The sequence below is a fragment of the Aulonocara sp. 'chitande type north' Nkhata Bay genome, linkage group LG17 (assembly GCF_057382095.1).
Source record: "Aulonocara sp. 'chitande type north' Nkhata Bay isolate Kocher_YH1m ecotype deep benthic linkage group LG17, A_spYH_male_GT1.1, whole genome shotgun sequence".
NCBI classification, from domain to species: Eukaryota; Metazoa; Chordata; class Actinopteri; order Cichliformes; family Cichlidae; genus Aulonocara; species Aulonocara sp. 'chitande type north' Nkhata Bay.
Genome location: NC_141360.1, coordinates 24,296,763 through 24,317,875, shown reverse-complemented (window position 1 = coordinate 24,317,875; position 21,113 = coordinate 24,296,763). Strand labels below are relative to the sequence as shown.

Below are 21,113 nucleotides of genomic sequence, written 5' to 3'. Positions count from 1 at the left end.
CTTGAACACATTCTACATTTGTCTTTGGTCAAACGTGTACATGAAAGGCAGATTACGAGTGTAAACTTTAAAACATAATAAGCCTTTTAAGCCAAAAAGTTTTCTTTAATAAAATGATGTAAAAAATAAAAGATTTGTAGGGGGCAGTTGGATTTTTTTAGATTAAAAATGGCAGGCGTGCACAAATATTATTCACATCATTATCAGTGTCATGTGTGACAGACTGCTTCTGAGGTCATCGATGAGTGTTTAAAGGTTGTACTTAGTGGAGAGCAATCTCTGCTCTTTGGCTGATAAATGCTGTGCACGTGTGCACACTTTAGCTAAGTGTTAAAACTGCTTGTACACATTGTTATCATTCCAGGGGGGAGTTTCACTCATTGCTAAAGTGCTGTTACCACAGCGGCTGAGGACCAAATATCCAAATATTCAAAGTGTTTTGGGAATTTCACCAGAGGGCCCACATTAGGAGAATCAAACTAGAGGGTGGGGGAACCGGATTTTAAGAGAATTTGAGAGCAAGTGGGGAAAGTGAAGTTAGAGGAGAAAGCTTCGCTTCTCTATCTCTTAATGACGACATAGCAGGACATGATAACAAAATGATGCGTTAGTCAGATAGAAGATTCCTGCAGATGAAAGTTCAGGTCTTCATTCAACCTTTCGCACTGGTTATCGGTTGATAATTGGACACGTGTTGGTTATTAGTGACAGTAAAGCGACCGGGACAGATAATCGGGATCCACATCAAACTATTGAGTCATTCAGTTGGTGCTGATACACAGACGCGTTTACTTTATTAGGCTGTCATCAGCAAAAGTACACACAGCTGAGTCCAGGGCAAGGTACACACACAAACACACTCAGTCAGTCAGCTGGACACACACTAGAGGAGGGGGACGGTGGGGCCTGTGTGGTTTTAGTGTGATTTATAGTTTGTAAGCATCTGGTTTGGGCTTTAAGGGGAGGAGGGGACATCATCAAACTTTCCTCGAGCTTTAGGATCTGCTCATTAAGGGTTAAAACAGATGCACATCGTACTTTACAGAAGAATTACAGACAGGGAAGCACATTCCTCTCCTCCCTCTGTTAAATTAGCTGCTAACCGGTGATCAACACAGATGTCGAGGCTTACCGCTCGCTGTTCTGCCTGGCAACTGGCTAGTGTGCAGTGGACTGGATATTTCTTAAATCCCACTGGTTTTATTTTATTTTCTAACATTTAGATGTAGGGTTGCTGTGGCTCATTTTCAGTTGGTCTTGGAGTCATGTATCAGCCATTACTGGTACTCAGTATTAAATTAATAAGATATATTCCTCATTGTGATGAAGATGCTGGGATTATCGTTTTATGCTTGATTTAAACTTTCTTTCGTTTCTAAAAAGCCAAACTGCTTTGCTGTTTAGCTTTCTTTGTGCTATGTTAGCTCTCATGCTAGCAGTTGCTACTGATGCTAGCAGTTGCTACTGAGGTGTAAAGTAGTAACTCAAACCAAAAGCACATAACTGAGCCAAATTTCATATGAGTGAATGCCTATTTAGTACATATTTAGTACATCAGGGAAAAATGTGCTTTTCCCTGATGGTTGGGAAATGGTTGCTGACAAAGATAGAGCTGGGTCAAAAACTTCCTTGTGATTGTTTTAGTCACCAACAAGCTACAATCTCCTGTAGTTTGCACTGAAGACGCCGATTTCTGTAAACACTCGCCAGCTATTTGCCAAATCTTGAAAAAGTGCAACTCAAGATGCAGAATCTCTGCCTTCAAAGTAAAAGTTGCGCCCTTTGAAAGATTCTGGTTGCAGCGGTAAGGCACAACTTTTATTTTGAAGGTGAACTTTTCTCAGTTTCATTCTGCAAGCAGTTGGTGACTGTTTTCAGACAAGTTGCCATCCTCCAAGCAAACTACTAGCAAAGCAATATCAGCAAATTCTACCAACATGTTGCCAACCGGTAGAGGAGTACACATTTTCCCTTAGCAACAGGTGGTTGCCAGAGGGTTCGCTGACTGGTCACTAGCCATATGTGAAGTAAACAGCTGTAAAGATATCAGTGTTATGGTCTGTCTCCACAGTGCTGTCTGCGTGCCACTTCTGGTGTAAAGTGAAGAAAGTCTTTAGCCTGTTGGCATTAATCTAACACAGTCACAGTCAATTTGAAACAGCTCAAACTCCAAAGTGTTTATCTAGCTCGTGTGTCCCAGTTTGGTGCTTTGTCTTCACCCCGTTTCCTTTGATGTGATCCTGATATATGAAAAATATTGTGCGGCTGCTGGCTGTGTTGTCTCTCTCTTTGGATGACAGGGAATTTCTGCGGACGGCACTGATGTCTCATCACAGCTCGAGACATTATCTGTCTTCATTTCCGCCTCCACTGACAGATTTCATCGCGACTTCAATTAAAAGATTGCGATCTGCGCCGTCAGCTGAGTCCTCTGCTTGTTTCTGCGTGTTACATTAGAAACATTATTATAAAAAATATGAGGGCAGCCTCTTTATTATCACCCCTGCTCCCTCAGATGAGTCAGTAACCTGCCGATTCTTGCTCTAGTTCTAGTGTAATCTCCCAATTTTCCCATTTTGGCTTCAGCTCTCGTGGTTGTTTCCCAGCTGGAGAGCGTCGGGTTACAGCCAGCCCTAAATTACACCTCTCTGTTGGGATGCAGGGGACAAAGAGGTTTCTGTTGTGCGTGATGAGCTACACCCGGCCAGTGACCTATGCTGCAGCCCAGTCTCACACACAACCATGACCGCAAACTCCCACAGCAGAAATGACAGGGAGCTCATAAAGCCTCACTGTGTGCCTTTGGTGTGGTTCTGTTTTCAAGCAGGCGGAGTTGGACCTCTCCCATTTCCTGTTCTCCAGAAAGAGGAGGATATATTTGTTTCTGAGCCTCTATGTTTTTTTATTGATATTTTTTAAACTAAACTTAAGGCAATAAAAGCTGATTATTTATTTATTTATTTTATTTAGTTTGTTTCTGTGTCATTGTGATATTGGGGTGGTATCAGATGTCCCATAAACCAGACCTTCTCTTGTAAACATGGATTTGCTCCGTATGTAATTACTCCTCCTCCCTGAAAGCTAAAAAAACACACCCACTGTTTTTTTAGGTTTTGTTTTTTTCGGTCCTTATTGTGATTTTAATGCTTTGTCACCCCCCTGTCTCACACAAACACACACACTTTTTTGTAGGAAGCAATATGCTGACATTATGCTAAAATAAACGCAGTCACATGGCTTAAGCTACTATGTTAGATGTGATTATGTTTAAGGTAATGAACCTCGTATCGTCAAAATTCTTAGTATGATAATCCTAAAATCTATACAAATCTAAAATTTGTGTAAAAGTACAAAAATACAGTTTAATTTCTATGTTTTAGGAATCTTGGTTCAGCAGATATAGCCTCACTACAGTTGCTGTGCATCTGCAAGCCACTTTTCAACCCACCTTCAACCCCAGATCTTTCTTTTCATGTTTTTCTGACTCTATCAAAGTCATGTATGTTGTCAGCGATGCCTGCTTTTACACTCTGACTCTCGCTGCTTGCTCGTGGTATACAAGGACAGGGAGGTCCCAGAACAAAGTCATACCGCCAAATATAAATCGCTGTAAATAGAAATGAGGATAGTCTTTGAACTGTAGCATTATCATTATTATTTATATTTAAAATGACTATTATTACTGTAATTAACACCCAGATCTGTCAGTGTTTTATGTGTTTACTTGTTTAAAATGGTTTAAAGTAATAAGATGCCTCTTGGTAATGCTGCTGCTGCCAGGAGATGCTGGAATGAGGGTAAAGCTGTAAATGTTTGTCTACAGTGCGCACAGTTGTTCACGTTCTCTCTCTCTCTCTCTCTCTCTCTCTCACACACACACACACACACACACACACACACACACACACAGTAATATATGTTGATATAATGGGTTGTTTCCACTTATATGCGCTGTTCTGGAGGTTAAAATAGAACCCACGGGTGTATAAATGTGTAAATATTTGTCTTCCCTCTTGAATAGATTCACGGTGTGCTGTCGCTGTTTGCATTGCACACACACACGCACACACACGCACACACACACACACGCACACACACAGTGAAATGACCTCTGTATGCTGCCCTATAAGGGCCGTCCTCAAGCCTCTGTGTTTGTGCATGTGGGAGAAAATGCTAGAAGTTAAGCTCTCTCTTTCTCAGACTGTAATCGAAGCCGCATGCTTGGCATTTGGTCGTCCACCTTCCTCCTCTTTCCTCGTTTCCTGCATCTTGATTTCACTCTCTCTTTATCCCTCTTCTCATTCATGTATACATTTTTTGTTGTCTGTTTTGTTGTTTTATAACTGTTTGTCCAAACCATCGGTGTCGTAATAGGTTGTTTTCCTCGTCTTGCTCTTCACGTGTCTCTAATTTAAATGGTTTTCTTCTCTCACACTGGCCAAGTCCCATGTAGCTGAAACTGCAATTGGAAACCTGCTTCTTATTTTGTGTCCCAGCAGAACTTGAAGTTGCATCACAAATGTTTTTGAAGCAGCGAGTTCAAGCGAGGACAGGGCTGGAAAAATGTAGCTTTGAGTTTGAAATGTATGCGATCCCTGAGGGTAACTGTACATCATTTCTGTTTCTTAAAAGAATGATACAATGATATATAAGAGCGATAAAACATCTCAAATAGAAAGCGTAGCAGACAGTAACACCACAAGGAGATAAACATGTACGGAAGTTCATCAGTGACAAAACTGCAGGGGATTTAGGATTTAAAAGTAAGAAAAAGACGTGTTTGTCAAAATAAATCACATGTTTGTACATGCCTGTGTACTCCTAGTGCCAATTCCAGAAAAGAAAAGAGAAACAAGCGTTACCCACGGGAGGCAACACAAGAGGAAAAGAGTTACCCACCTACTCGGGTACTTATGTTTTTTGCCAGTTTTTCCCCCAAACTGAATATGACGAGTTAATAAATCAATCTAAAAAGGACGAAAAACTGCACACATGATAAAAGTAATGGCCTATATTTTTTCATAATCTTTGTAATCTTAATTTCCTCTTAGCAATTTTTATGCATTGAATAAGTGTTTTGCTAACATATAAATCAGGCCTGCCTGCTTTCATAGCCCGGCTCGATAACTGTGACAGGGGATGGGAGACCTTAAAAAACACAAGATTATTTCCAGATTAAACTGCTTTAAATAGCTTTTATTTATGAGTGAGTGAGTGAGTAAGGGTAGAGCGTGGATGAATATCACTGTAAGTGTGCTGCAGAACTGAGGGGAGGAGGGAGCTTTTCCAGCCGAGCTCAGTGCGGAACAAAACAGAGGCACCAAGGGTAGACTATATTCAAACAGACTTACAGTAACTTTATTACCAGTTACTTTATTTTATATTGAATGAAAGTAATGCAGTTTTATCTTATTTCACAATTTAGTTTGGCTGAAACGATAACTGCCTCCATGCCGGCGACTGCTGTAGCAGGACGAATGATGTTTTCTGAATCCTGGCACCGACTCAGAAATGAACGACATTATAACGTTCTGCAAATGTTCTGCAAAAACACTTTAACTACATGGTATAATAACTTCAGAACAGAACATTGTGATTCTATTTCACTTTTGAATCGGTGATATCCACCTTTTAAAGTTTGTTGCTTCTTGGCGTCGACGTCCATATTTGAACCCGTGTACACTTCCATTTCTGTTAAATTGCTTCAATTATCCCTTCATACATGTACATGTAGTGTTTCTGGACAGACCGGATATAAACTGGTTGGTGGTTTTTCTAGAAACATTATACAACATTTGTTGTATAATAGCGACTGCAAAGTGAGGACTTCATGGTTTTATCTACTGTTTATTGCTTTAAACTGAGTATGTTTGGGTTTATCTGATAGGATAAGACATCAATGTTCTGTTTTCCTTTGTCTTGGGGACCAAAACTGTTGAACTTGGAGGTCTAGTCTGCATGTTTTCTGCATGCTGAGAGGAGCAGAGGAAGGCCTAATCTCCAGCATACTTTGCTTTGGCTGCCTTTTGTTTATTAAAGTCATAACAGCCAATCACAGGGGGGAGATCTACACATGCTCACCTGCCTAAGAGATAAGGAATGTGATGATGGGGGATCAAAGGCTGGGAGGAAGAGGGCTTGTCTGCAAACTTCTGTATGTGTTTGGTAAATGTGTCACCACACTGAGAATCAAACACACACTGAAAGAGAAGCTGTGATTAGTGGGGGAGAGGTTTGAGTATTTGATTGGCTGCTTTAGTCTTCTCTGAGGGAGAGCTGAGGGAAACCTCAAGGCAAGGTGCCAATAAAGAGTTTAATAGTCTGTAATTACAGACTGACGGTCGTAGGCTCCCGACGATGTGGCTTTATGTAATTATCTGTCTGATTCCTCCTGCATGTCTGTGACAGGAGTTCAAATTAAACATCCTCTGAAAATTCATAGTGCTTTATTTCTCCTCCCTGCAGCACTTCTCCGAGCTGCTGGACGACCTCTCCCAGGATGCTTTGCTGGGTCAGCTGCTCAGCGACCCCTTCCTGTCCGGGGGGAGAGACTCGGTGGAGTCCATGGAGGAAGACGACGACGCCGACCTGTCCCCGTCTTCCCCTCTTCCGCCCCACATCACCGCTGAGCACAGCTACTCGCTGTGCGGTGACAGCCGACCCCAGTCACCCCTGTCACACCTGACCGGAGAGCACGGCAGCGAAGCAGGTGAGATGCCAACACAAAGATTGTGACTTTAAAGGACAACCAATCAAAAGCACCGGGGTGCTTGTCCTCAAGCTCACAGTGATTATTAATCACAGCTGTTGGTTTTAAAGACTTTTTATTTTTTGATACAAATCCTATCGCTGGGATTAAAAGTGTAGTTAAAATGAACTTCACTGGGAGAAAGTGGAGTCTCGCTGGTCTGGCCCACTTAAATTCAAAATATGTGGCTCGTGATGTAAAATCCCTGCTTTGATTCTCACGTCATCACACTGAGAATCAGACCAGAATCAGAAGAAGAAAGAATAAAAGACAGAAAACAGTCAAACAGCATCTTACCACTAAATCTGCTTTATCAAGGCTTTTATAGCTTTTATTGTGAAAGGACTTTAAACAAAAGTTAAAACTCAAAAGTTAAGATTGCTAATGAAGCATTAATGCTCTATAAACCAGTATTTGTTACCCGTTACCGTAATATTTATGGAGCTGCTCTGCTACTGTTGTTGGTAAGTGTTGGTATTATTGTGTGCAGTGGTAGATAAACCTTAATCTAATCTAATCTCATTGGTAAAGAGCACTAACAGGAGCACGCTTTGCCTCCTCTGCAGCTGAGTCCGATGGCGATTCAGCCGAGTGGCCTATGGAGCAGGAGGAAGCCATTGAGAGCCTCCTGTGTGAGACTCCCTCCCTGCTCCCCACGCTCTCCCTCTCTCTGGCCACCAGTGAGGGGTCCCAAACGTCCGAGGGTTCGGCCCTGGCCCCTGCTGCCACCTCGGTTCAGGTCACAGTGAACCAGAGCAAAGTCATCAAGGTGAGAAACGATGGTTAAATCAGATATTTGTGCTCTTTTCTTCTTCTTTTTAATGTTTGTAACATTTTAACACCTCCTGTTTGTCTTTTCCTCTGTTTGAAGATAAAGGAGGAGAAAATCAGCCCTAAAATTAAACTGGAGCCTCATGAAGTGGACCAGTTCCTCAATCTCTCACCAAAAGGTCAGTTCTTTCCTCTCCTCTCTTTCCACTTGCTGCACTTCTGTAATGGTGTGCTACGAGGACCCCTGCTGGTGATTTGTTTAAATACCTCACAGCTGAGTTTGAAAACCCCTTAGCATCAAAAATGGTTTCTAAATTTAAATTTTTATAATTTTTCTCTGTTTTCTCTGAGACTGAATGAATAGCTAACAATCCAGCCGCTGTGTTTTAGGTCTGGAGTCTCTACAGATGCCTCCCACTCCCCCGAGTTCCCACAGCAGTGACTCAGAGGGCAGCCAAAGCCCCGTTCACGCCCTGCCTGGCCTCTCCTGCCCCACATCCCCCACCAGCCCCCCTCCATCCCAGGCTGGCCTGAAGGTGTCACCACGAGGTGCTTCGTCCTCCCTCTCCAACTCGCCTCTGCTCACCGCTCCTCATGTAAGATTAAAGGAAATTTTAAAAGCCCATCAAACCTCAAAGAGAGCAGAATAGCAGAGTAACGTGTTTCCAGCTGATGTAATTAAAATAACTGGGTTTTTTTGCATAATTTTCCTGCTGTTTTTGCTCTGCAATCCATGAATATTACTGGACTTTCCACCTTTTCCACTCCTTTCACATCCCTTCTACAACCTAATGTATATGTGCAGACTATCGTGCCAAAAAAGAAGTTATAGTGTAAAATTCACAAGCATTTTTTAGACATCCTCCCTCTTTACAAAGTTGTAAACAATGTTTACGTTTATCTGTTGTTTCCTGTAGAAACTGCAGGGTTCTGGGCCGCTGATCCTGACCGAGGAAGAGCGCCGCACGCTGGTGGCCGAAGGTTACCCTGTTCCCAACAAACTCCCGCTCACCAAAGCTGAGGAGAAGGCACTTAAGAAGATCCGCAGGAAGATCAAGAACAAGGTGCCGATGTAGAGCACAGTTCGTATTTTGGATGATCTGAGCAAGCATCCGTGATCATCCGTAAAGAGTCTAAAAGACTAGGAATATGTTTACTGCAAGTTAGAACAAAATAGTTAACAAAAAACAAGAAAATATTTGTCATGTCAGGCGAATTTCTGATTTTTCTACTTTTTCTGATTCTGTTTCCTTCACCATCTCTCAGATTTCAGCTCAAGAGAGTCGCAGGAAGAAGAAGGAGTACATGGATGCTCTGGAGAAGAAGTAAGTCCTTCTTTTTTCCTCTTTCATGTGAAAAACAATGTCAGGATCACTACAAATAGCAAACAGCTATTAATGCTGCATAAACTTTAGTGTCCCCTTTTAGAAAAAATGCTAGGTCATCTAAAGTATCCACATTCAAACATCATCAGGGTGAATCTCGGCATTACCGAGGTGTGCAGAGTGAAAGCAGCTGTTCTTAAACTACAAATAAATCACGCTAGAGTCAGAACAGGGAGAAAGTGGTGCTGATGAATGAACGGCGTTCAGTCACTGACCCTGCAGTACTGCTGTCTGACCACAGGGTGGAGACCTGCTCCAACGAAAACAGCGAGCTGCGCAGGAAAGTGGAGACTCTGGAGTGTACAAACAAGTAAGAGCAGCACACACGGACTCACAGTCTTAACCTCGTATAGGATTGATTTAATGCACAGTAACGGACCCATTTTAGATCCTTAACTTCTGAAACTACATAAAAATATAAAATTACCACATAGAAGTTAATTATTTCCTGCAAGATGCTTTTAAATTGCCCCTATTGGTCAAACATCAAATTCTCCCTCCTCTTTTGGCCTAAGGTAGGTAAGTAAACTGTCTTCACGAAGCACTTCCAGCAGTTCCAACGAGGAATTTTTCTGAATTAGAGAACGCGAGCACAAAAACAAAAGGATAACTGAGGTGGTAGTCCAGTTATTTGGGCTCTTTACAGATTCAGCCTCTGTCAGTGGCGACACAGATGAGTGAGCGACAGAGGCGATGACAAGTGTGTCATAAAGACTCTGGGATGGTGACAATCAAAACACCAGGAAAGTCATGAGGGAGGACGGGTTCACACCTAAAAATGTCCCTCCCTGGGCGCATGCTGGATTTAACACATCCTTGGGGATTTGGCTTTTTTTCCCTCTCCCTCTGTCTTTGTGAATCTCTAAAGGCATCTGTTTTTATATCACGCAGTGCAGCTGAGAAAAGCACGGAGAATGAGTGGGGAAACACTGACTCGCTTTTATTATTTGCAAATAGAGCTGAATCAAAAGCTCCCCGTGGATGTGTTCAGCTGCAATTTTGCATCCATGCATAATCATGAGGCTATTTTAATGTGAAAAGCTCACCCTGCATCAGATAGACAGCGCTGTTTGCTCTCGTTATGCATGGATGAACCGTGCGTGCACCCACTGAGTGCACTGTGTTAAGTATAGCTGCCTGGAACACAGCTGTTCTGGGGCTTGTTTTGCACTCAGTGGTTAAAGTGGGCTTTGCTGTCAGTGTCAAAAACTTAATGAACCAGTTGCATGCGTGGTGTGTGTGTGTTTTTTATTCTGGGACACCTGGACAGCCAGCTTATGTTGTCGTTAAGCTCAGTTCCTTATTTAATGAAGCAAACGAGAAAGAAAAATTTCAGAAAAATGTTTGACTTGTGCAAAAATAAACAGCAGATTCTTCACTAAAGTGCAAATTCTGGATTTTACAATAAGGATGCTGATGTAATTTACTGCGATATCATTCACATTAACATGCAGAATGTGTGGGCGCACAATTCAATGAGTTTGCATAACTTTTATAGACTGTATATAAAAGATGGAAGCCACCATGAAGTCACCCAGTGGGTTTGTACTCTGTATTTTGAAGCTTGCCACCTTGTTGTTTTCAGTGCCATTAAGGCAATTCTTTCAAAAAAGCTCAAACAACACAAACAAAGAAGAGTGGTACAGTTAAGCAACTCCGATTAGCAAATATGAGGCCCGGTACACAACTACAGCTCCCCCTATCTGTCAATCACAGCAGCCAATATCTGGATAAATAATATTTATAAAATAAAAACACCACCATGCACTTATGGTGGGGGTAATGAATGGGGATGGGGGTGGGGGAGGGAGACTATCAATCGAACCCCAAATTGTAAAACATGCTTATTACTACTGTAAAATGGACATTTTAACATGTAAGTCTATGGGATCTGACTCACTTTGGAAGTCGGCCTCAAGTGGCCAGATGAGGAACTGCAGCTTTCTGATGCTTCCACAGTGGCTTCATTTTTCAGTCCTGGAGATGGCAGTACAGAAGAGTCTGCAAACCTGTTCAGATTACAACAATGTTTTTTTGTTTTTCTAAACAAAACAGAACAAATCAGCACACACATAACAACTAACAATGTCTTTGCATGTTAAAAAATTAATAAAGAAACAAAAGTTAAAAAAAAAATATGGAGAAAGGTTGTTCAATGAATAGACATTGTGTGTCTGAAATGATAAGCTGATCCTTTCTCCCCTGAGAAATTAAATTTTAAGCTTTATTTTAAAAATATCTCATGGATCGTGTCATGTCAGTGCGTTCTAAGCTGTTTGCTTTCATTTCACACTTACATTCAGTTACACTTACACTGAGTGTAGAGACAGAAACAGCTGACAAAAAACATCAAGGTAGGAAATTTAAAAATAATCATAGAAAACCAACAGATTTAAAGGATCGAGGTTAACTGGGTTAGCCGTGTCAGGTATTATGTTGTGTGTTTTTTGCTCTATTGTTGGTTTCTGGTCACGAGTTCTAGCTTAGACACATTGTGTAGTTGTTTTTTTTGTTTTTTTTGTATAGCTAACCCTCTTAGCACTTTGTAAAGAGAGGCTTTAGAAACTGGGCTCATACTTTGGTGTCCCGTGGTGCGAACGCCGTTTCCAGCACTTTGACAAAACTGAGAAAATGTTCGAGGCAGTCTTCAGTGTTGACACACAGATCACAGACCCACAAACAACTCTAAGCCAGGAGTCGGTGTGTTTTGTGGTCACCGAGTTCAAAAATGAGTCGGAAGAAATGTAAAGTGAGGCAGGTGTTTTATTGTGCTAAGCTGTAATGGTTTGCACTGTCTTTACGCGATACATTAAATGCAGATTGTCTATATGGTGAAAAAAGCATGCACGATGCACTCAGGTGTGTGTGTGTAACCTCTGTGTGTGTGTGTGTTTCTCCACAGGTCTCTCCTGCAGCAGCTGCAGTCTCTCAAGGCAGCCGTGGCAGGAAAAGTTTCCAAGTCCTGCAGGATGGTTGGCACCCAGACATCATCATGCTTAATGGTACGTGTGTGTGTGTGTGTGTGTGTGTGTGTGTGTGTGTGTGTATTAACAGAGATTGTGCTGATGAAACATTGATTAAAATATTGAATTAGAAACATCTGCTCCCATCGTTCATTAGCAGCGTAGCATTATGTGTGATTCATAATTTATTTGCCTCTCCCTCCCCTCTCTCCACCCTTCTTCTTCTTCTTCTCTTTGTGTTTGTCTCTCTGTAGGTGGTTGTGTTGTGTTTCGCGCTGTTTTCGGGGAGTTTTTATCCCAGCAGCTTTACGCCACGCTCCACCATCACTGAAACGGGCCTCGCTTCCAAACAGCTGGATGTCAAAGAGTCCTACACAGCTACAGGTAGTCACACTCACCAACCCACACTCTATACACATGTTTAATACACCTTACTCAGCGTAGTTACAGCGTGATTTAGCCTAATCACATGCCTAACGTAAATGCAAAAATATAGTATTGTTGGGACGGTTAAATATTAATGTAAATATGAGAGGAAAGTATGAATATATTGTACTTGACATAGTCGGGTTTTCTGCATGAAAACAAAATAAAACTGAACAAAACAGCAAAATATGAACACAAATAAATACCCCAGATGTTTTTCAAAGATGTTTGCTAAACAGCTTTTTGCTGGCAGGGCAGATAGATGACCTCAGATGAACTTTAGAAAAGTTGATGGCATTTTGTGTTCCTGACTTTTTCCTGCTTCCATCAAAAACATACAATTGTACATTTGTCCAACGGCTCTCAGAGGCAGAGTATCACCATGGTTACGCTGATACTTTGATTACACAGAAATGTTTGCATTTTCCGTATGAAGCCGTATATTCATGCGTGTGGAGCTGAGACGAGTGTGGACACACACCCACAGTTCGAGTCACCTTTCCTGGTCATTTCAGCTTAAGTGACCTGCCCTGCTGTTTCCATTGTAATGAATCATTAGTTCCCAGCTATTAAACTTTGGTGGTCCATTATAACATTGCTGCTAATCAGATGCCTCCTACAGCTACAGAGACTGATTAGTGGCGTTGACCTTTCACTGCATCCTCTCTGCTTCCTCCCACATGCACGCACTTTTTCTTTTGTAAGAGAAACCAGATATAATTTTCTTAACAATCAATTTCAGTTTCCTCTCCCATCCTGCCCACATGCACACACACTCACACACACAAACCCACAGGCTGCACAGTCTTTTCACCAGGCAGACAATAACATGTGGTGCTACACAGTTATAAAGTGTGTGTGGGCTGGTGTGTGAGTGAGTGTGGAACTAAAAATGATTTTCCTGACACCACACAGTCATACTTTCTCCTCACAAAAATTAGGCACTAATAAGCACTTATCCCCAACTTTTAGTTAAGTCGAGGAGTCTGTTATCGACTTTCGAAGACGAACAGCCGCACCTCCTCGGCCTGGGTGGTGAATATCCCGACCAATGGGAGGACACGCCAGCCGTCGTGATGGCAGCGTGGCGCCGCTCAGAGCAGCAGAAACTCGGGGTTGAGCCCACCAGGATGGAAACACACCCACCTTTCAGGAATAAAAGCAACGACACACAGACGTCAAAAAACCTGCTCCTTCACCTGCACAGGTAAACACACAGCACGATGAGGAGTACTCGGATGATGATGATGATGATGATGATGGTACTGGGAGTAAACAGAATACCTGAACTCGATCAAAAGAAAGAGTTCACCCACTTTAACTTTCTCGATAAGATTAAAACCTCACTTTTCTCACAGATTTACCATAGATACAATTTTAATTATGATGCTCGTGAAAACGCAGATAACCATGACCTGTAATAACTAACACTACCTCCTCTGAGCACACTGGGAGTCTTGTTTTAATCACAAATCTTACTCCTCTGCATTTGACCCATTCACCCAGTGAAGCAGTGGGCAGCCATAGCGCCCGAGGAGCAGTGTGTAGGGACGGTACCTTGCTCAGGGGTACCTCAGGGTAGCCGATCAGTGGAGTCGAAGCCCGACCTTCCGATCATGGGGCAACCACTCTACCTACTGAGCTATCCCTGCCCTAAGCACATTGAGTTTAGGTAGAATGAAAGTGCTATATAAGTTAAAATTAACATCAGCCTCTATATCCAGGCAGGTTAGCACAGCCAAACATCGATCCGCCCACCATTATTCAACAGTCTGACATAAAGCCAGGTCATTAGTCCTCAGCTGCTAACCCAGTTTTGGTTCATTAAATATATTTAGGTTGGGTTTTGGTTATTGTAGTTTTGTTTACTAATCTTAGTTTAGTGGAGAAGTCTGAATCCAGCGGCGCGGTTGTGTTGTGTGGCCTTCGTCTCCGCGCTGTTTATAACCCAGTCAGACACCTCAGGTCATCAGGTGCAGATCTTTTCAGTGTTCGTAGAATCAGACCCAAGTGTGCTGAGGGGGCCTTCAGTGACTGTGGTCCTGTTCTTTGGAACAAGCTGCCTGCTGACCTGAGATCAATCATCTGTGCTGACATTCAAAAACAGACTCGGAGCCTTTCTGCTCACAAAGACCTACACTGTATGTTTGGATGGTTAAGCGTTTGCTGAGGTGCAGCAGAGTTTTGGCGTCTTATATGTTGGCTTCCTTTGAGCCTGACACAGAGAAGACTTTATTGTAGTGAACTGAATCTCATCCAGTTGTTCTGTGTCTCTCAGGTCTCTGGAGCAGAGGACGAACGAGAGCAGAAGTAAAGTGATAGAGCTGGAGAGAACAGTCAACGAGACTTCCTGAGATTTAAATTCACACCAAAAAAAACCCCAATCCTTCCTCCTTTACTCCCCACGATGACCTTTGACCCCTCTCTGGAGCATGGTTCAGTGTCCTGGAGCAAACCTCATATAGAAGCTTCCACTGCTGATATTTTAAGGTCATTCTTTTTAATGCCATCTCTGCTTAATCAGATACACTGTAATGGTAGGAATAAAAAAAGAGTAGAGGGGCACTGGTTGCCTTAATTTCTGAACTAAAGTTGCACTGAATAGTTTTTCACGAGTCAACTTACCAGTTGTAGTTGTTTTAATTGATCCGGCTCGAGACACTGTGTTTAAAAATCACACTTAGAGAATTTCAAAGAGAGTGTGGCATTTATTCGAGGGGTAATTATATTAAAATATGACATGTGAGGCTTTTTACAGGACACTGATGAGAACCGTTTATATTTATAGACGCTTTTGTTGATGTTTTTTTTTTCAAAATTTATTGCTCTTTATTGCTATTAAATGTTTTTATTTCATTCCAGTAATGCGTACAGCCCATTTTTATACTTGTTTGTGTTCATACTGTGTTTTGTCTTTTTATTTTTATTGTACTCTTTTTATATATTCTTTTTTTTTTTCTTTTCAAGGGCCTAGCTTGGGGTTCCTGCACTCGTGTAACATTTTTGACTGGGTTAAAACAATATATTCAATCTACACTCACATTCTTTCTATTTCCTCAAGGAAATACTGACTGAAATGTTCAAACCCAACCTGAAGTGGGTTATTCTCGTTCATATTTGGCACGTGGGGACCCCGTTAGCTGGTCTTCGGTTCTTTTTGTACGACAGTCACCGTGTGCCAGTCAGAAGCTGATATTTGAGACGTGGTTTCCTGCAAAATTATTTTATTTTTGTTCCTTTATAGGTCACGTTTGCCCATTTGACCTCAAAATGCAAAGAGCTAACTGAGATGATTGATACCACTGTCATACCTGCATGATTAATATTGAGCTTGAGCTAAGCTAACTGCTTCTTATTTACTGTTTAGACACTGCTGGCCTCATTCTGGCGCTGAGCATTGTCTAGTGAGGTTTTAGCATACTTCGAAAAGTTTAGCTCATCTGAAAGTGGCTATGAATGGTATCGATCTCATCAGACTCTTGGTGTAAAATCAGATTGGAATAGAAAAAAACAACAGCATGTGATTGGACATTTAAGTTGAAACCACGGATTCAGTTTCTGTATCATGTTTTTTTGTTTTTATCTTAAATCCTGCAACACTTTTGCCTTGCACACTTTAGCTGTCAGCTCCAGGAGTCTTTTACAGCTATTTTACAGCATTTGCCAAAAATATTTCTTTCGAGAAATGGGGAAAAAAAAGTTTATATTTTTGTAAATATGAGTTGTTAATAAATGAGAACGTCTAAATGTGTCTGGGATCTGTAGTTTGTGAACCAATCCATTATTCATTCTGACTCTATTTTGGGCTCTGTGCTGTTGATAAATTATGAACGTAAGACGTCTTAGCCGCAGGCTTTGTCCTGACTTTCTGTTTAGCTTAATTCCAGATCACAGTGACTTTAAAGTGTCTTAACTGTCCACCTCAAGTGTGTTACACATAGGTTTTAAATGTCTGAGCTTTGCTGCCGTCAGCTGTATGATACCAATCAGTAACAGAAGCTTTTTAAATTAAAGTTAACCCCAGAACTCGTGGTAATTTACAGCTCAGGATTAAAAACAACAGTTTTTGACCAAATCTACAGACTGTAAAGCCAAAATATGCATTTGAAGCTTTGTCAATATCAAGAAATGGATTTGTCAGCTTTCAATGACGCTCTTTACACATTTCTCACTGCCAGAACAGAAAGATCATCAGAGACTCGAGATGAGCACGCTGCCCTTTTGTTACGCCAGAAAACTTTTTTCCAAATAAAATTGAATTTCCTCGCTGCTTCTGTGTAAAACCAGCCTTTCTGTCTTTATGCTTTCAAACAAATAAAGTATTTTCCTTAGTAAAAGCATAATATTCACGAGTTTGTGTGTTCATTTGTTCGTTCTTTTTCAGTCTCTCATGTCGACGGTGTCATTCCTTTAAGTCAAGAGTCATTGTGTTTTACCTCTCTTGCAGAAAGTGTGCTGTGATAAGTGTTTGCATGGTATAAATATTCTGTACCACCTCAACCAGTTTGATCACAGCCGTATTACCGAATCTAGAACCAGACTAACATATTGGTTGACTGATGCTGATGCTAATTCTGGGCTATTGCCAGTAACTTACTCAGTATTTACTGTATGCTGTACAATATTTACTGATTTAATGAAGTTGACTTATAAAACACAAAGTAATGAATGGATGTGGTAATTAAGAAAAGGTATCATCACTTATTTAGCTCCATAGTGAGTTGCACAAAGATACAGTTTTAGTAAGTTTTTTCTGTCCACCACCAGGAATTTTCAATTAAATAATCAAGATTTGAATAAAGTGCAGACATTCCGTTTTAATTCAATCTGAACCAAATATTTTACATTCATTGTTTAGGAATGACAATTATTTTTATACACAGTCATATCAAACGCTGAAAAATAATTGAACAGTTGACTGTCAAGCAGTTTAATGACCAGGTGAGGCCTGTCCCCCTGTTATTTCATGACAAATGAAAGATTTGTTCCATTTGAAGCTATTTCAAAGTGTTGCATTTGCATTTTATGGCTTTTGATTGTTATATTTTAAACATGAGGTCCAACAAGATGTCAGTGCACATGAAGGAGCCTGAAGGAGTAGCCAAACAATCAAGCAGCAATCTGGTTCATTCAAAACAACTGGGCATCTCAGCAACAGCAAAAGACAACAGAAGAAAAGTGCACGATGCAAGAAATATTTATGGTTAAGGAAACTAACTTTACAAATCAATATAACCAAGTCAGAAACACGCTCAAGGAGGTAGGTGTGAGCGTTTACAACAAGGTGCAAACCACTGGTTAGACTCAAGAACAAGAAGGTCAGACTTTAAAAGAAACCATCTACAAGAGCTGGAAAAAACCCAATAAAAGCATCCTTTGAACAGATGAAGCTAAGATGAACGTGTAGCAGAATGATGGGTGGAGAAAAGCTCGTGATCTGAAGCACATCATCTGTCAAACATGGCGGAGTGTATATGGATGCCAGCGAAGATAGGTTGTTAGAGTTTATTGATGATGCGATAGCTGATAGCAGCAACATCTTGAACTGTGGGGTGTACAGGGCTGTACTCGCTGCTCAAATTCAGTCAAACCCTGCAAACCGATTGGCTGCAGTTTCACAGTGCAAATGGACAATGACCTGAAGCAAACTGCAAAAACAACCCAAGAGTTTCACGGGGCAAAGAAATGAGATATTCTTCAACTGACAAATTAGTGACCTGACCTCAAACCAGCAGAGCAGCTTTTCAGTTAGTGAAGATAAAACTGAAGGCTGATCGACCCACAAACAAGCAGCAGCTTGTCTGCGGGTCAATTTAGCCTTGTCCTAAAACCTCTGTAGCCGACTACATGAAGAATTCTGGCTTATGTACCAATATGGATATTTCACTCTCTAAAAGTCTCTAAAAGTCTCAAAAAGTCGAAATCAGTTTGGCACAATCTGGAAAAAAACCCCACAAATATTTTTAAAAAGTATAAATCCAGATATTTAAATGTATAAAATCAAGGGCTTTACTCTATTAAGTAAAGGTTATTCGTTTAAAATGAACTTGATCAACACAGATCCATGAAGGTCTGTGGGAAAAGACATTCATTTAATGCTAAAGCTTAAAACAGCCTTTAATTTTTAAATTTTAATTTTTATGTTTGCTAATTCCTGTGAACTATTTTCTCACTCAGTAAAGATGCAGTGCTAATAAAACCCAAACTGTCACAGCTATGACTGCACAAATGAGCTTTTGTTGTTTGTTTCCATTAATCTTTTGCGGTCATTTGTTTGTATTTTAAAAAAAAAAACAGCATAAACTGTAGGTTATGTAATATCAATATCTTTGCAAGCTCCTTTGACTACATTAAAGACATTAAAACTAAGCTGGTGACCATAATTTCTTGCTAATGTCAAAGCTTCAAAGTGTGTTTTGATTTACGTTAGACACAAACTCTATTAGGACACAAATGAGCCTCGTGGTTAACACGCTGGCCAATAGGGGAGATTTTATCTTCTCCATCATGACAAAGATCCTGAAATAGATTAGCGGCAGTGTCTCATAATGAGTAGTGCGAATTGCTCTGACAGTCCCAAGACAATACGCAGTCCCACAGCCTCATTCCATTCTAGTCTCACAGCAACGCAGCCACAATGAATCCCACTAAACACTCCACCAACGGTGAATCATGCTGCCATAAAACCAATATAAACATCAGAGCAGACTCAGAAATACGGTATCTGATGAAACGCTAGTGGCAGAGAGTTAGTGCAAACTACAAGGAGCTGCGGTCTGATTTCACACTTTGATTCAGTATTGCAGAAGTTTCCAGCCGCTCTACTCGTTAATTATGGATGAAAATCCTTTCATCGGGGCTCACAGAGAAAGCTGCTGCATTGTTTTTGCCTTCAAGTCCTGATGGGAGAACGCTCATCAAGTTTAAAAGTGAATTTCACTCCTGGAGTGTTGCGTGAAAGCCAAACCCTGCACAGAGGGGAAAACCCCCAAACAAGTGATCAACATTACAACCACTGACAATGATAGCAGCTCTCGGTAACACCGGTCATCTGTTGGGATACCTTAGGCCCTGACATTCATGCTGAGGTTAATTTTATACGTACCCACCCATCTTGGCATTGTTGCACACAAAGCACACCTATACATAGCAGCGGCATTCTCCCAGGAGGACAGTGCACTAAACCCCAAAACCTCTCAGGGCATTCATCTCGACTCAAACTCCCCAGATACCAATCCAACTGAGCATTCACAGGATGCAGTGGAACAAACTCCACGACCCGTCTGGCCCAAAGGATCTGTTGTTACTGTGCCTCAAGACACGCCCGGATTTCCGTGTCCAGGCCTTCACAATAATAGGCAGGTTCTTTTAATATGCAGATTAGTATGTCAAAACTCTGAGTCCTAATTATCAGGTACTATGTAAATCAGCATTTATTGATACCTTTGGTCATGTTTCTTTAAGTTCTGCTTTTTATTATTAAATTTATGGAGTTTTAGATGCCTGTTTGGGTGGTTTTCTATTCTAATGCTCGTTTCTTTGGCCTTTATTTAACTTCAGTTTCTATTTGAGTTTATTTCTTGTGTGTTCAGTTCCTTCAGTGTTTCCCTCTCTCTCATCTTTACTTGTCTCATACTTACCTCCTTGTCTCACTGTGGCTCAGGTGGTAGAGTTATCCTCAACAAATTAGAAGGTTCCTCGATTCCTGACTCCTCGGCCCATGTACTGAGACATCCTTCTGCTAGGTGACGAATCTGTATGACTGTTAGAAACCACTCAAGCATGGATAAAAGCACTGTGTGGAAATGAAACTTGAAGCAGAAAGGTGCTAGACCATTTACTGTTTCTTACTTCCTGTAAGGTATTAGGAACATGCATCTGTATCACGACTCCCTCGGTTAATTCTCATTTTACTTTGAAGGTTTTTTTTGACTTGTCTTGGTAGCCGGGAATCGGTCTGCCAGGACCTCCGCTCTTGGCTGCCACCCGACTCACGATGCACCCGACCCCTACGGTGCCTCCTGTGGGTGCTGGGCCTGCAGGAAGATGGGCCCATGTCCCTTTTTCGGGCTGTGCCCGACGGTGGGGCGTTGGGAATGAGAATCAGCACCTCCAAATGTGAGGCCATGGTCCTCAGCCGGAAAAGGGTGGAGTGCCCATTCTGGGTCAGGGACGAGACGCTGCCCCAAGTGGAGGAGTTTAAGTATCTCGGGGTCTTGTTCACAAGTGATGGGAGAAGGGAGCGGGAGATCGACAGACGGATTGGTGCAGCAGCTGCAGTGATGCGGACGCTGTACTGGTCTGTTGTGGTGAAGAGGGAGCTGAGTGTAAAAAGGAAGCTCTCAATTTACCAGTCGATCTACGCCCCTACCCTTACCTATGGTCACGAGCTTTGGGTAGTGACTGAAAGAACGAGATCGCGGATACAAGCGGCAGAAATGGGTTTCCTCCGAAGGGTGGCTGGCCTCTCCCTTAGAGATAGGGTGAGAAGTTCAGCCATTCGGGAGGGGCTCAGAGTAGAGCCGCTGCTCCTCCACATCGAAAGGAGCCAGTTGAGGTGGTTCGGGCATTTGATAAGGATGCCTCCTGGGCGCTTCCTGGGTGAGGTTTTCCGGGCATGTCCCACCGGGAGGAGGCCCCGGGGCAGACCCAGGACACACTGGAGAGATTATATCTCTCGGCTGGCCTGGGAACGCCTTGGTGTTCCCCCGGATAAACTGGAGGAGGTGGCTGGGGAGAGGGAGGTCTGGGCTTCTCTGCTTGGGCTGCTGCCCCCGTGACCCGGCCCTGGATAAGTGGAAGAAAATGGATGGATGGAGG

General features: G+C 42.0%; 1 protein-coding gene across 1 annotated transcript in view; it reads left to right on the top strand.

Annotated features, from left to right (window-relative positions):
• creb3l2 (cAMP responsive element binding protein 3-like 2) overlaps positions 1-16,040 on the top strand; it is a 35,137-nt gene extending 19,097 nt beyond the window's left edge. The window contains exons 2-12 of the mRNA XM_086269346.1: positions 6,466-6,709; positions 7,315-7,517; positions 7,620-7,698; positions 7,910-8,115; positions 8,437-8,583; positions 8,786-8,844; positions 9,146-9,214; positions 11,807-11,906; positions 12,122-12,251; positions 13,266-13,500; positions 14,572-16,040. Of these exons, the coding sequence (XP_086125472.1) occupies positions 6,466-6,709; positions 7,315-7,517; positions 7,620-7,698; positions 7,910-8,115; positions 8,437-8,583; positions 8,786-8,844; positions 9,146-9,214; positions 11,807-11,906; positions 12,122-12,251; positions 13,266-13,500; positions 14,572-14,647 (1,548 nt within the window). The 3' untranslated portion in view covers positions 14,648-16,040. The remainder of the gene's footprint in view (positions 1-6,465; positions 6,710-7,314; positions 7,518-7,619; positions 7,699-7,909; positions 8,116-8,436; positions 8,584-8,785; positions 8,845-9,145; positions 9,215-11,806; positions 11,907-12,121; positions 12,252-13,265; positions 13,501-14,571) is intronic.
• Positions 16,041-21,113: the final 5,073 nt, after the last annotated feature.